Raw genomic sequence first — 15,010 nt, 5'->3', positions numbered from 1 at the left:
ATATCACTGATGGCCCGAAGACACCGTATAAATAGTAATTTGTTAACGAAACAGAACCATGCGAGGACGTGTTAGGTGAAATTTGAACTTGACAAAACAGCTGAACACTTCACCTAAGCTCGCAGGGCCTTGTTTGGAGCCCATCTCTGCAAGTTTCACATGTCCTTTGGTTTTGTCTCTCTCCACCCTGCTGACAACAGATTTATCGAGAGCCATAAATCAACTTTGCACTTCATTTGCACACATACCATTTGAATTAATGTAAATAGAGACAATCAATTTTATAGACACATAAATAACTTGCAACAGTGTTTTTTAATCATGCTTTAGAAATATATATAAACGTAAAGTGATTTGGCTAAATTCAATCCATAGTACCCATGATGACACAGTTGGCACGTGAGTGTAACTAGAGAGAGAGAGCGAAAACAGCATGACCTTCAGGATATCAATGATGTTGATGCTATTGTGCAACTTGTTCCTGCTTTGCATTAAAATCATAAGTAAAATGAAGCACCAAACCTTAATTTTAACTTTGTGAAATCACATAAGTTCTACTTCAATGAAATATGCAGATCTACATGTTTACCAGCACTGAGTTACGCTGCTTTGACAGAGTGGCTGTCCATTTGTTGATCTGAAATAATCCTTTAAACCCTAGTCTGGGGGCTGTCTCAGTTTCAGCCCAGACCAATCACAGATCCACATGTCTAACTGGGGCTACAAAATCCCCTTCTCCCATTAGTTGTCCTTGACACATCTGAAGCACATACTGTCTTTTCACCTCTATGTATGGACCCCAACATCGCACAGCAGACACGAGGAAGAATTCTTATGCAGGGAAACCTCTTAGCTTCACTTAAAATACATAAATAAATCACAAATACATTTTTAGCAGGCTGGTGCACTTGCAGAGGTCTTGCCAGCAAAGTGCAGCTTGAATATCTATAGAATACTTGAATTAAGATTGTATAGGTATGCACACTACCGTTCAGAAGTAAGTGTGTTTGTTTTTTGTATTTTTATTCAGCATGGATGGATTACATTGAAAGTAAAGAATTTTAAATGGCTACAAAAACATTCAATTTCAAATAAATCCTGTTCTTTCTGAACTTTCTATTCATCAAAGAATCCAGACAAAATGTATCACGGTTTCCAGAAAATATTAAGCAGCACAACTGTTTTCAACATTGATAATAATGAGAAATTATTCTTGGGCACGAAATCAGCATATTAGATTTCTTAAGGATCATGTGACTGAAGACTAGAGTAAAGGCTGCTGAAAATTCAGCTTTGTCATCACAGGAAAAAAAAAAAAAAAAAAATGACATTTTAAAATAGAAATCGGTTATTTTAAATTGTAATAATATTTCACAATAATACTGTTTTCACTGTTTGTTTTTTATTCTAATACAGAGACTTACCAGCCCCAAACTTTTGAACGTTAGTGTATTATCCCTTTAGATATAAATTTGCAGGACAGATTGTGCTTTACTAATGAAGACTAATGAAGAGATGGACCACCAAAATGGAAGCCATGTAAAGGTTTGTAGTTACATTGGCCATTTTCAACCGACCACAATACGAATTTTACTCATTACAATTACTGAATCTAAATTTATCCTGAGATCCACATTTTAGCCGCCATCATATATCTGATTGTTATATCAGAATAATGTATCATCATTACTTTGCTTTTGAGGCTTAAGCTAGCATTTACACTTTTTGACAGTTACAAAACTGTGCAGGCTTTATGCAAGTTTGTTAAGGGCGGAGAAGTACGTGTTAGATACGACAAGCCCTCTGATCATGTTTTTCACACTGTGGTTTACATGCTCTTAAATGGAGGATGGTATCTGTGTATTTATAGAACCACAAACCCTGTTGTGCCACCTCCTCAATTTGGATTTGGGAACAAAAAAAATATGTATACTGTCATAAGATAATGATGGCATAAGCAAATCAATACATTTATTGGTCAAGGCAGGGAAATATGCTACTGTGGTTGATCATGTTAACATTTATATTGTTACTTTTTTCCTTTCTTCTTGCCGCCTTTGCCTCCTGTTTTTGGGGACTCTTCATCACCCTCTTTCCCTGAGGCAGCTTTAATTCTCTTCCTTCCAAGGGGAGTCTTGGCATACCAGTTCTGTGGGGGAAAAAAATGCAAAAGAGAAGACTGAAAATAAAATGAATATCATGAGGGTACTTTCCCTCTCAGGTTGAGTCTATAAACCAAAATCTTTTTGTCAAGTGAGCTATCAACTTCAGTGTGCAGTGAGAAGCCATGCTTTCAGACATTTGAGATATTTTACTTACTTTTAGTGCCTCTTCTTCTTCCTGAAACACAGGGTCAATTCTAGCAAGTGGAGGCACAAACTCTGAAGCAGTTAGTGGACGTTTAGGCAATTGCTGAATACGCCGTACAGTCACGATGCTACGCACCACCTGCACCATGTGACCCTGTGTGTAGCCATCAGAGATCTTTGCCAGAGAACTGAGGTCCAGGTCGCTGGTCATTTCTCCTCCATTCTTTTGTATCAGCTCTTTCCACATTACTGTGAAAATATGTAGATGCATGATTGCAAACACTGCAATTTTGCTTATTATTCTTTTATATATACAGTATTTTTTAGATTTACAATACTTTGGGGTCAGCCAGATTTGTTTTTTTAAAGAAATTAACACTTTTATTCAGCTATGCATTAAATTGATCAAAAGTGACAGTAAGGACATTTATAAAGTTACAAATGATTTCTATTTCAAATTTGAACTTTCTATTCAGAATCCTGAAAAAATGTATCACGGTTTCCACAAAAATATTAAGCAGCACAACTGTTTTCAACATTGAAAATAGTAAGAAATGTTTTTTTGAGCATCAAAACAGCATATTAGAAGCCGGATTTTACAATCATGTGACACTGAAGACTGAAGTAATGGCTGCTGAAAATTTAGGTTTGCCATCACAGGAATAAATTACATTATTACAGTTTTTAATGTTTTTATTTTTGATCAAATAAATGCAGCCTTGGTGAGCATATATAGACTTCTTTCAAAAACACATATACTGTACTGTATACACACACACACACACACACACACACACACACATCTCATAATATATAATTACAATTGCTGACAAAATCTACAAAATTAGCCTACCATATCTTGATGCATAGTCTGGTCGAGGTATGAGTATGATCTTATTGTAGAATTTGCACAAGGATTTCAGGTCTGCACTGTGTGGATCATTTGTCGTTCCTACGATTAAAACACAATCTTCTCCTTTGATGGACTTGAGGATTTTGGGCAAATCTTTCTTCAGACGTTTCGGATCTAACTGTGTATGTACCAGAATGAAACAGCTCATTAGTTGTCATTTCACCACTAAACAGATCATAAGTAGGTTACACTCTTTACCTCCTTTTCATCTTTTGGTACTTTTTTGTAAAACATCTTTTCAGCATCTCCAATCCATATTACAGAGGGCTGCATCAATCTGGCAACCTGCAACGAATAGAGTCAAAACACATGAAAATATCAATACTTAGCAGGCCAGTTTCACAGATTTAGGCCAATATCAAACTAAACTTTACCTTAAACACCAGATGCAGCATCATCTGCAATCCACTCTTGCCAGGATATTTTCCAGCCACGTTTAAAGGTGAAAGGTCGAACAGATTGGCCCCTGTCTCCTGGCAGATGGCATGGACCAACATTTTCTTACCCACCCCTGATGGCCCTACTAGCAGGATAGTCTTCACCAGGGGAGCCTTCTCATGAACTGCTTGAGAACCTAGTACAGAACAAGGAAATGTTTTCAGCTGTCCATATATAGCCAACATATAAAGAAATTTATGTTGAAGTGGCATTTCTGAAGTAAAAATATGTAAATCCTGAGCGATTCATTCACTCACCTAATGGTAAGACAGCATAAAGTGCTACAACTTGCCGAACATCAGATAACGATGGCATAGGCTCAATGTCAGACTGTCGTAGAGTTGTGCCAAGGTAGCTATAGTCCCCTTTAATAACAGAGCAGATGTGTCCAGATGTGTTATAATGGTTGTGAATATGATTATTAAATTGTATATACATGGATATACATTTTTGAACCCATTTAAACTTCTGAAAGGGTCAAACTAGCATTAGAAGTGTTTGCTTTTTTCACCATAAACTAAATTACCTAGATAATCTTTTAGTTTAACATTATCTGCCTTTTTCAGCAATTCCTGTTCAACCAGCTCTTCAAACAGTGACTCGGTTGTCCTAAAAAAAAAAAAGTTAACAGAGTTCAATATACACTACCATTCAAAAGTTTGGTGGCGGTAAGATTTTTTAAAATGTTTTTATATTATCTTTTTAAGCTTACCAAGGCTTTGATCAAAAATACAGTAAAAAGTAAATATAATTTAATTAATAATTACAATTAACTGTTTTCTATTTTAATATATTTTAAAATGTAATTTATTCCTGTGATTGCAAAGCTGAATTTTCAGCAGCATTTACTCCATTCATCAGTGTCACATGATTCTTCAGAAATCATTCTAAAATGCTGCGTATTATTTAACATTTAAAGGGAAAGTTCACCCAAAAATGAAAATTCTATCATTATTTACTTATGTACTCATACTCATGTAACCTGTACGTATACTTTCTTTCTTCTGTGGAACACAAAATGTGAATTTCTGAGAAATATTCTGGACCACGTTTATGGTGCTTTTGTGTGTTCTTTGAAGTTTGAAAGCCTTAGTCATCTTTTATGGCATAAAAATAAACATCCGATACAATTATTTGAATTTTATCCTTCTGTGTTTCATGTAAGAAAGAAAGTCAAGTCAGGTTTGAAACATCATGTAGTAATTAAAGTCATGAACTATCCCTTTAACAGTAGAGAATTCCAAACTTCCAAATAAAAACTTCCAAACAACTAAAACAATAACTAAAAAACCTATCCGCTGTAAGGTCTTTATCCTTCTTCTTCTTTCCACTTTTTGATGCCTTCTTTTTCTGCATAGACAGAAACAAAATGTGCGTAAAGACAGTATAATGACTGCTGCAGGCAGAGGCAACATCATTTTCAGTTTCTTCATTTATAATATGTAACGTAAGACATCCAGTCAATCTCTCTGATGTTCAATAAATCCTTGTAAACAGTAAAGTGATTTACTGTACCTTTGCAGCACCCTTGACCTTTCCGCTTTTTTCTTTATCCACAGCCAGCTTCCAATTAGCCAGCTCCTGTCTCATCAGTTCATCCACCTGAACAAGCAACAAAAACCAATGTCTCTAAAAGCTAGGATTAACATTAATAAAAATGAGAAAAAATTGTCAGGGACATGTGGCCTTCAATGTTTGATCATAAGGAAGCTCTGAAAAGAAAAACGGCAGCAAATGAAAAACAGCACGTACGCAAAGAACAGTTCAACATCAGTAGCTATCTTTTACAACAAGCTATAAGACATTCAATCAGTCACCTGTTTTCTTATTTCCACCTCAATCTCTTTTCTCTTCTCTTCTTTTATCAGCTCCAGCTCGTGCCTTTGACTAAAATTCTTGGACTCGTTTCTGTTTTGCCAAACCTCTGCAGATCAGATGAGATAGTCACACCCTTTCTTTTGACACTGATATGTTGGTATTGTAAATTTTTCATTCTTCAATTTTCCTTGCCAGAAAATGTCTTGTGTTCCGTCTTAAGATCTGCCAGATAGGCAGAAGGAAGCATCTTCAGTCCAGGCTCTTCCTCCTGTGACAATAAAGTTTTATGTGAAATAACAGGAAAAACAAGGGAAACTACACTCAATGAGAAATACAGTATAGATACTTGGCACTCATACTGTATTCAGTGATGTTCTTTTCAGTGTTTTCCTGTTTAGAATTTTTTCATTGGTTTTCTGTCACTTTAAGTGAAAGTCCTCTCCTCAATTCTTACCTCGTCTTCGATATTCCCTTTCTTTCCTTTTTCTTTTATCTCCTCCTTGCCCTTTGGCTTTTTGTTGGCATCTTCCTCCTCTTTTGCTGCCAGCTCTTCTGCCAGCTTTAATCCAGACATTGACATGACAGATTTTGTCAATGAAAACATGACAAACACTTCATGCTGTAAATTCCAACTTCATTTTATCATAATCATAAGAATACTGAACAGGATGGAAGAACATCCCAAAAATATATACAGTGCTCAGCGTAAATGAGTACACCCCCTTTGAAAAGTAACATTTTAAACAATATCTCAATGAACACAAAAACAATTTCCAAAATGTTGACAAGACTAAGTTTAAGATAACATCTGTTTAACTTATAACATTAAAAGTAAGGTTAATAATATAACTTAGATTACACATTTTTCAGTTTTACTCAAATTAGGGTGATGCAAAAATGAGTACACCCCACAACAAAAACTACTACATCTAGTATTTTGTATGGCCTCCATGATTTTTAATGACAGTACCAAGTCTTCTAACCAGGGAATGAACAAGTCGCTGACATTTTTCAACATCTATCTTTTTCCATTCTTCAAGAATAACCTCTTTTAGAGAATATGGAGGCTGATGCCCCATAAGTGTTCAATTGGGTTCAGATCAGGAGCCACTAAATCACTTTCATCCTGTTCTTCTTAGAAAAATCCAACAGTGATCTTAGATGTGTGTTTAGGATCATTGTCATGTTGGAAAAGAGCACGACGACCAAGGGCACGGAGTGATGGTAGCATCTTCTCTTTCAGTATAGAGCAGTACATCTGTGAATTCATGATGCCATCAATGAAATGCAGCTCCCCGACACCAGCAGCACTCATGCAGTCCCACATAAGGACACCACCATGTTTCACTGTAGGCACCATGCATTTTTCTTTGTATTCCTCACCTTTGCGACGCCATACAGTTTTGAAGCCATCAGTTCCAAAAACATTTATCTTGATCTCATCACTCCAGAGTACAGAGTCCAAGTAGTCTTCATCTTTGTCAGCATGGGCCCTGGCAAATTCTAGGCTGGCTTTTTTGTGCCTGGGCTTTAGGAGAGGCTTCTTTCATGGACGGCACCCATGCATGCCATTCCTCTGCAGTGTACGCCGTACTCTGTCACGGGAAATAGTCACTCCAGTTTGGCTTTCTACTTCTTTAGATAACTGCAGTGAACTTGCATGACGATTTTCTTCACTCCTTCTCATCAGAAGACGCTCCTGTCGAGGTGTTAACTTCCGTGGATGACCTGGACGTCTCTGTGAGATGGTTGCAGTTCCATTTTTTTTAAAATTTTTCTACCACTTTTGCTACAGTATTCTGACTGATAAGTAAAACTTTGCTGATCTTCTTGTAGCCTTCACATTTCTAGTGTAAAGAAATTATTTTCTTTCTCAGGTCTTGTGACATTTCTCTTCCATGTGGTGCCATTGCTGACAGCATGAAATGGGAAGGGGTTTGAACACCCTTTTATAGTCAACTGTCTGCTGGACACCTGTGTAATGAATAATTAGACTCACCTGTGGTTGAATTCTTGTTAAATTAGACATTTGTAATCTAAAATTTAGCTTTGCTCCAGAAACTTTCAGTGGGGTGTACTCATTTTTGCATCACCCTAATTTGAGTAAAACTGAAAATTTTGTTCTCTAAGTTATATTATTAACCTTACTTTCATGTTATAGTTAAACAGATGTTATCTTAAACTTAGTCTTGTCAACATTTTGGAAATTGTTTTTGTGTTCATTGAGATATTGTTTAAAATGTTACTTTTCAAAGGGGGTGTACTCATTTACACTGAGCACTGTAATTATTCTGAGCCTTTTCTATATAGAGTTTTTGGTCAAAGATAAACATGTATTGACATATATTACTAATTATGTGAACACATTTACCTCCTCAGGTGTTTTTTCTGCGAATATAAGAGCTGAACCTCCATCCTCCTCCTCTGGGTAGTCAGGAAATGAGCCTGTTGCATCACTATTCACAAGGACTCATGTTACATGTTGGTAAAAGATGCTCAGTAAAACACTAAGGTAATGGGTGTTATGTGTAACAAACTTCCATATTCTTTAAAACAGGCTTCAGGTCATTTGTATGTGCTTTGTTAAATATAGAGCTGTTTTACTCAAGATGCCTTCAAAGGAGCTACCAAAGATAAGCATAACCAATGTACATTGTATATACAGATTGATATCTAAAAGTTTTTTATCTTTCTTCTTCTCACTAACATTCAGATATTAAAATTGATTAAAACAGCTAGATTAACTGATTACCTTAAAAGTCCATAAATATTACCGTCAGTTCAAACTGCTATTTACACTTTCTCCAACAACAATGATATAATCAGACCTGTTTTCCTGTTTGTTCCTGTTTGTGATGCTCAACATAAAGCCTATATGATTTTTATGGTGATTCATGGTTGTGTGCAGCCATTGGCACGAGATCCCACTCACCGGCACTCTATGAACCACTGTCGAATCTGATCTTTCATGGTCTCCTTCATTTCTGGGCCCTCCACCTCCCTGAGCTGATAAATAACGGATCCGATGGACTTCTGATAGTCATCCTCATGTTCCTCTTGCCTGGTCCGCCTGTTGGCCTTGTTGTTCTGGGCAGCCAGCTCGTTTTGGGATGGATAGGACAGTTTTGGATCCATGGCCTGAAGATGGCACAGCCACAGAATCACATGAAACAGTATTAGAGTTCCATCTACTGGTTGCAACATGGTGGTGAATCAAATCAAACATATGTTTGATGTATTTATGACTATTAATACAAAGCACATACTTTTGTTAATGTACTTTTCATGTAATACATTGAATTGATCAAAAGTGACCGTAAAAACTTTTAAATTGTTACAAAAAATCTATTTCAAATAAATGCTGTTCTATTCACCTATTCATCAAAGAATCTTGAATATATATATACATACATGTCATGGTTTCTACAAAAATATTAAAGAAATAGTTTACCCAAAAATGAAAATTCTAGTGTCATCATTTACTCACCCGAAAACATTTATTTTAAATTGTAATAATATTTCACAATATTACTGTTCTTACTGTATTTTTGATCTCATATATACAGCAAAAATATTTAAAAAATCGTATTAACCCCAAACGTATGAACAGTAGCATACACAATTTATCTTACCATTCCAAGGAATATCATTTCCTCCTCACGCAGCCTTTTTGTCTTTTTCCTTTGCATGAAGCCTCTCCACACCTTAACAGAGATTTTAATTAGTTTAAGAAATGTACTGTATTCCTAATAGTTATTAACTAAAATACAACTATTTTGTGTGGACATAATAGTATATTATACCTTCTGGATACAAACTGCAGCCTGGTCAGTGGTAACTGCCTCTTGTTCGTCAGCTTTCTTCTGTCTCTCAGAGTCTTTATGGATCTCTCTCATGAATTTTGCCCTCAGTCGGCCTTGCCGTGCTCTTTCAGCCACTTGGATGACTTTAATGGCCCTCTCCAGAGTCAACATACGCATTACATGAGGCTGGGAGAGGCAAGAGAAGTCATGTTAGAGTATGAAACAATCTAACTATTGTCATTTATGATGAAACACAAGCAATTTAACTCACTCCTGTCTTTTCTGTAACATCCATTTGGTTTAATATAGCAGCAAACATTCTTTCTCTGTCCTGCAGCACTTCGTTCCGCTCACAAATGAAATACCTGGGAATTGGGATCTCAAGGTCCTCCTTTGACAAACATGAGATTTAAATGAAGATTTATTAAATACACTTCTAAATCTTTACAGCATAAATTACGCTCTAGCCAAACTCACAGGGGTTAATTTCAGGTCCTGGATGATGTCATCCATATAGTGGTACTCTGAAAATTCCTTTTCCACCATTTCGTTCTTGAGCTCCAGAACACGTCCCATCACACTGTCCAGCACCTGCCTAATCACACGCCTCTTTTGGGGGTGAACGCTTTGGTCATAGGCCTCTTCCAGCTGCCTGAAGATCTGAACATAGCGGACGTACAAGGTGGCGAGCCTTTGGAAGAACACCACTCTGTCTCTCTCAGGACGGAGAGGTTCTTCTGGGAGTTCTTGGGCCAGCAAACAGCTGAGCTCCTCATGAGCTTCAAACCAGAGTTTATTGTATGTGCTGCTGGAGACAAACCGTGTCTTACTCATTGGATTGTTGTGAACAAGCTAAGCTATTAATAACTTAATAAAATTAAACAATAACTTAACATTAGATTAAACATAAAGGGACTGTATGTTTAAAAATATTAAGAATTTCTGACACAGAGATTTTACAAGATTTAGTGCTAAATAAATCCATAGCAAGACTGCGACAATTTACAGTTTTTTTTTTTTAAAAAAAACACTATTTCCTTGAAATGACATTTGAAAGCACTTTTGCTGTGACTTCAGCCTACAAACCTGTGCGACATCGTTTGATAAAACTCGCTAAACGGTTCCTTTGAATCGCAGGAGTCACAACATGTTCTCTGGACGTCTAATACAGATAAGAGTCTGTAGCTGTAGTTAAAACATCCACTTTTCTTAGGTAAAGATGAAGTTAATGGCTAGAACGACACTTCCGAAAACAAGCAATGTGAATCTTAAATGAAACATTTCTACAGCAGACAGTCCTAAGCATGTCTGGCTAACTTGGCTGAAAGTTGTTGTCAACTTGTTTCTACGGTAACGCTTACGCAGATCGGAAGAAGATCAAATGTCGGTGATTGAATTACGTCAACGTTTTACCTGACAAGCATCATTCCTGTTCACATGATGTTGACATTTACATAAAATTAAAAATAAATGAAAAAATAAATAAATAAATAAAATAAAGATGATCAGTTAAAATATAGTTTTTATAGTTTGCTGTATCTGTATTTATTCATTCCCCTTATATAATATAATAATATATAATAACCTATATATATATATATATATATATATATATATATATAATTGGGTAAAAAGGTAAACGCCATATTATGAGACAACACTTTACGGAGAGTTTACGGCCTGCCTTCAAGTGAAAGAACAAGAGGTGGGACCAAAAATTAACAGTAGAGGTACAAACTAATTTAGTTACTTAGCCCCAAATGTTAACGAGGCGACTTGAGAAACACCTTACGAAGGGCAGGTTGCAAAAAAAATCAGACTTCTCGATTTAAATAGGCATTTAACATGCATATAGTGTTAATAAACAACTACGGGCTCTGTTCGTACTCCGCTGTTTAAAACTGTATGAACCATCCATCCAAGACAAAACAAACAAAAACCGTTTTAGACCTACTGCAATAGAATATCATACTGTATTGCAAAAATCAGTTAAACGATTAAAGTTTAAAAAACGAGCCTAAAATGAAGGACTATAACGACAAACACAGATACGATAAATCACCGTATAAATCTCAACAATGGTGAGAACAAAATATTCAGACAATCAGATCAACTCTGGACATCACAAAAAGCTACTAAAAGACAGAACAAAAACCACACTAAAAAATAAAAGCAAGTAGTTAGAATTAAAGAAAATAATAGGACAATTCAGCTGCATAATTTATTCATGCTGTGATGCATGCTGGGAGTTTTGTACTATTGTTCCCAGCATGCATTGTGGCATGACACTTTTGATTGTCACCATTGTTGAGATTCATGTGCTGATTCTTGATGTCTTTGTGTGTCATGTTGGAATAGTGGTTGTGTTGTTCTTGTTTTTTAATTTTTTGATTGGTTTGTTCCATTATGATATATTTCAATGATGGTTGAGTTTGAAATAGTTCGAACTAGTTATGAGATGTCAATGATGGTCAGCTTTGTCCAGTGATGAGATTTCAACAACACATTTTGTTCTATTAAAAGATTTCAATGACAGTTGGTTTTGAAACAGTTCAAATGGTCAGTTTTGTTCTGTTACGAGATATCGATGATGGTTGTTTTTGGGGTTTTTTCCATAACGAGATTTCAGAGGTGGTCAATTTTGTTTTGTTACAAGATTTCAAAGATAGTAGGTTTTGTTCTGTTATGAGATTTCAATGATGGTTGGTTTTGCTCCTTTACAAGACTTTAAAGACAGTTTGTTTCCACGATGAGACTTCAAAGATGGTCAGTTCTGTTCTGTTATGAGATCTCAGTGATTGCAGGTTTTGTTTTGTTATGAATTTTCAATGACAGTCGGTTTTGTTTCTTTGCAAGATTTCAAAGACGGACGGTTTTGTTCTGTTACAAGATTTTAATGATGGTGGGTTTTGTTCCTTTACGAGATTTTAAAGAGAGTCGGTTTGTTTCCATTACAGGATTTCAATGATGGTTAATTTTGTTCCTTTGTGAGATTTCATATTTACATATTTTTATGAATTGTGTTGTGAAAATGAAATGTGAATACATATTTCCATGAAATTTTGTTCCGATACCAAATATTTTGACAATCAGATACACATATACACTTCTGGTGATGCATGAATTAGTGTTTTATTATTATTTATCTATTTATATTTTATTATTTTTTGTAAAAAGTGTTTTCATGCATGTTTGGCGGGAGTTTTTGTTGCATTTACGCTGTTCTGACCAGCAGTAATGGCTGATTAAAATTCAGTTTTGGATCACAGAAATAAATATTATTTTAAAATATATTAAAATAGAAGACCATTATTTTAAATTGTTCATGGTTTTTATTTTTAATCTTCTGATTTCTGAATTTGGATTGTCACAAATTTGTTATCTGGGAAGTGTCATTTGGAGCTTATTTATTATGGATGTTGTTGATGATGTTTAAACACTTTGGTGCCCTCCAAAGGCACCATTTTAGGTAGTCTATATAAAGGGATGGATTGTGTGTGTGATAGAGAGAGTGAGTCTGGTGGTCACTACAATACTACAATGATATAAATAATTCAATGATTAATGCCTATTTTACTACTCTTTAAACCAATAAATAAACATGTTTAAGGCACAGTAGCCCCAACCTCCTCGCCGATGACCACACCACACATGTTTTTGTTTGTTTGTTTGTTTGTTTGTTTTTACAATTCTACCTCTGTGTATAGGCCTATATGTGAGGAGAAGCCATAGGCTATCACATGTAGTAATAGAACACACCGCTTGATGGCGCCAAGCACAATATTTTTATACCCGGCGGGCCGCGAGGGGAGTTCATGAGGGATTATACATCATACCAGGGGCGTAGCAGCCCAACTTTTAGATAAAGGTGATTCAGTCACTTTTTTGGCACACCCTGCACGTGTTCTCTGGTATTAGTAACTTACATTTTAGTAAACTAACATTCAGCCAATCACAAGTAAGTGTCATGAGGCGAACCATCTCTCGTGAGCGTCTGCTTGAGGTTCAAATTTCCCGCCGGGCAATAATCAGTGTTACTTTCTTGATTCTTTCTTACTCATTGCCTTTTTTTTATTTGGCAGGCAGGGAACTTGACGCTAAATGCACTGCACACAAAAAAACAGTGGATAATGCTTCTTTCAAACACATAGTGAAAGTATGTATTTAGTGTACAAGGACGATCCTATGGTGGTAAGTGGACTACCGCATTCCAATAATCATGTTTTAGGTATTAGGATAAAGGGTATATCAGGGCACTGATCACTTGCGCAATTTTGCCGAAAATGCAGCATTCCATTGTCACGAGCAAATAATATGTAAAGGTAAAAGGTTAATTTAAAAGTAAAGCATAGCTTAAAATGTACTCATGCCAATGTGACATTCAAGTAACTGAAGATTATTTTTTATGTTCCTAATGTTAGCATGAAGCCAGTTTGCATCTTGATGTCACGAGGGGGAAATGGCCGCTTCCTTCAAATTCCCATATGAGAAGCAGGTTCAGTGACATCCCTGTAAGAGCAGCAAGAGCTGTGTGAAATTGTGTCTTCTGTTCCAAACCTGTATAAATTTCTTTCTTCTGCTGAACAAAAAGGACGATATTTTGGAGAATATGGGTAACCACACAGTTGTGGGGCACCATGGTATTTTTTTCTCCAAACTATGGAAGTTGATGGGTCCCATCAACTGTTTGGTTACAATCAATCTTCAAAATATCTTCTTTTGTGTTCAGCAGAAGAAAAAAAATCATACAGGTTTGGAAAAACCTGAGAGTAAGTAAATGATGACAGAATTTTCATTTTTGGGTGAACTATCCCTTTAATGGCACCAATCTAGTTTAAAAGGCTATATTATAACAGCTTTAAACTATTTTAGTGCCTGTTTGGTTGTTGTTGTTGTTGTTTAATTTTGATCATTTTTATATTTTTAGGCTATAATACATAATTGCAGTCTGAATTATTATTTATAATGAATAAAATTAATGATTTTTTGCAAATGAGAAATGACAGTCAACATTTTAGAATTTAGATTTAACTATTTCTTATTATTTTTATACTTTGCAATTAATAAGCCAAGGTTCATTCAGCTTTCCTCCCGAAAGTGTAAAATGTCATTACCATCACACACTACATCAAACTTGAATGCTGGCCAGATTTCCAGGACATGACCCCTACAGGACCTTCACAGACCCCTGGGGGGTGGGGGGGGACCCTGTCTACAGAGAAATATTAAGAAGCTTAAAGAAATAATCAAGGTTCGAGTGCATGAGAACAAGTTGAGATAATATGACAATTCATAAAATATTTAAATGCTTAATATAGTTCCAATTAGACTACTGATCTGCGTTTACTTGTAATGAGACACAAAAGTTAAGAACCCTGGAATTTATGCGTTAAGCGTGTAATACTAGCACAAGTGCAAACTAGAGTTGGGAGGTGGAAACAAGCGGGGCTTACCAGGATAGCGCGCTTAGTGCAGTCACAAGACCCGGCCATCCATGAACAAAAACATCCAGGCGTTAATTTCAGAGCTCAGCTACATTTAAGCAAGTATATTCGGATATATGGATACTTGAGGTTCCCCATCATTTCCCAGGGGGACGTGGCGCGATGGATATCTCCAAGAACATTTACGCGTCCAGCCCTCTGCCAGCTATGATTCTTTTAATAAACCTCAGAGAGGAGTTTTGAGACACTTTTTATAGTTATCTGAACTTCTGTAATGAATTTAAA

General features: G+C 36.0%; 1 protein-coding gene across 3 annotated transcripts; it reads right to left on the bottom strand.

Annotated features, from left to right (window-relative positions):
- Positions 1–296: 296 nt before the first annotated feature.
- Positions 297–14,872, bottom strand: zgc:153738 (uncharacterized protein LOC558115 homolog). Of its 3 annotated transcripts, XM_051904303.1 has the most exons (20): positions 14,735–14,872; positions 14,396–14,493; positions 9,759–10,086; positions 9,553–9,672; positions 9,282–9,467; positions 9,111–9,182; positions 8,411–8,616; positions 7,850–7,934; positions 5,933–6,037; positions 5,671–5,746; positions 5,478–5,584; positions 5,176–5,262; positions 4,952–5,010; positions 4,187–4,269; positions 3,918–4,025; positions 3,597–3,796; positions 3,421–3,507; positions 3,163–3,340; positions 2,320–2,558; positions 297–2,149 (listed from the first exon to the last, which is right to left on the bottom strand). In XM_051904303.1, the coding sequence occupies exons 3-20, from the start codon at positions 9,855–9,857 to the stop codon at positions 2,030–2,032; spliced, it is 2,217 nt and encodes a 738-aa protein (XP_051760263.1). In that variant the 5' UTR covers positions 9,858–10,086; positions 14,396–14,493; positions 14,735–14,872; the 3' UTR covers positions 297–2,029. The 3 variants fall into 3 exon arrangements, with proteins under 3 accessions (XP_051760263.1, XP_051760264.1, XP_051760262.1); XM_051904304.1 differs by lacking the exon at positions 14,396–14,493 and having other exon boundaries at positions 14,735–14,861; XM_051904302.1 differs by lacking the exons at positions 14,396–14,493; positions 14,735–14,872 and adding an exon at positions 10,368–10,738.
- Positions 14,873–15,010: the final 138 nt, after the last annotated feature.

The sequence above is a fragment of the Ctenopharyngodon idella genome, chromosome 8 (assembly GCF_019924925.1).
Source record: "Ctenopharyngodon idella isolate HZGC_01 chromosome 8, HZGC01, whole genome shotgun sequence".
NCBI lineage: Eukaryota > Metazoa > Chordata > Actinopteri > Cypriniformes > Xenocyprididae > Ctenopharyngodon > Ctenopharyngodon idella.
The sequence above is the reverse complement of the archived record's forward strand: the minus strand, read 5'-3'. Positions and strand labels throughout refer to the sequence as shown.

What these genes read in the sequence shown, in the direction of transcription:
- zgc:153738 (XM_051904302.1), bottom strand. An exon ending in TTATGCTGTCTTACCATTAG is followed by an intron (nt 3,797 to 3,917) that starts GTGAGTGAATGA and finishes GTTCTGTACTAG; the next exon opens with GTTCTCAAGCAGTTCATGAG. An exon ending in TGCTGCATCTGGTGTTTAAG is followed by an intron (nt 3,508 to 3,596) that starts GTAAAGTTTAGT and finishes TATTCGTTGCAG; the next exon opens with GTTGCCAGATTGATGCAGCC.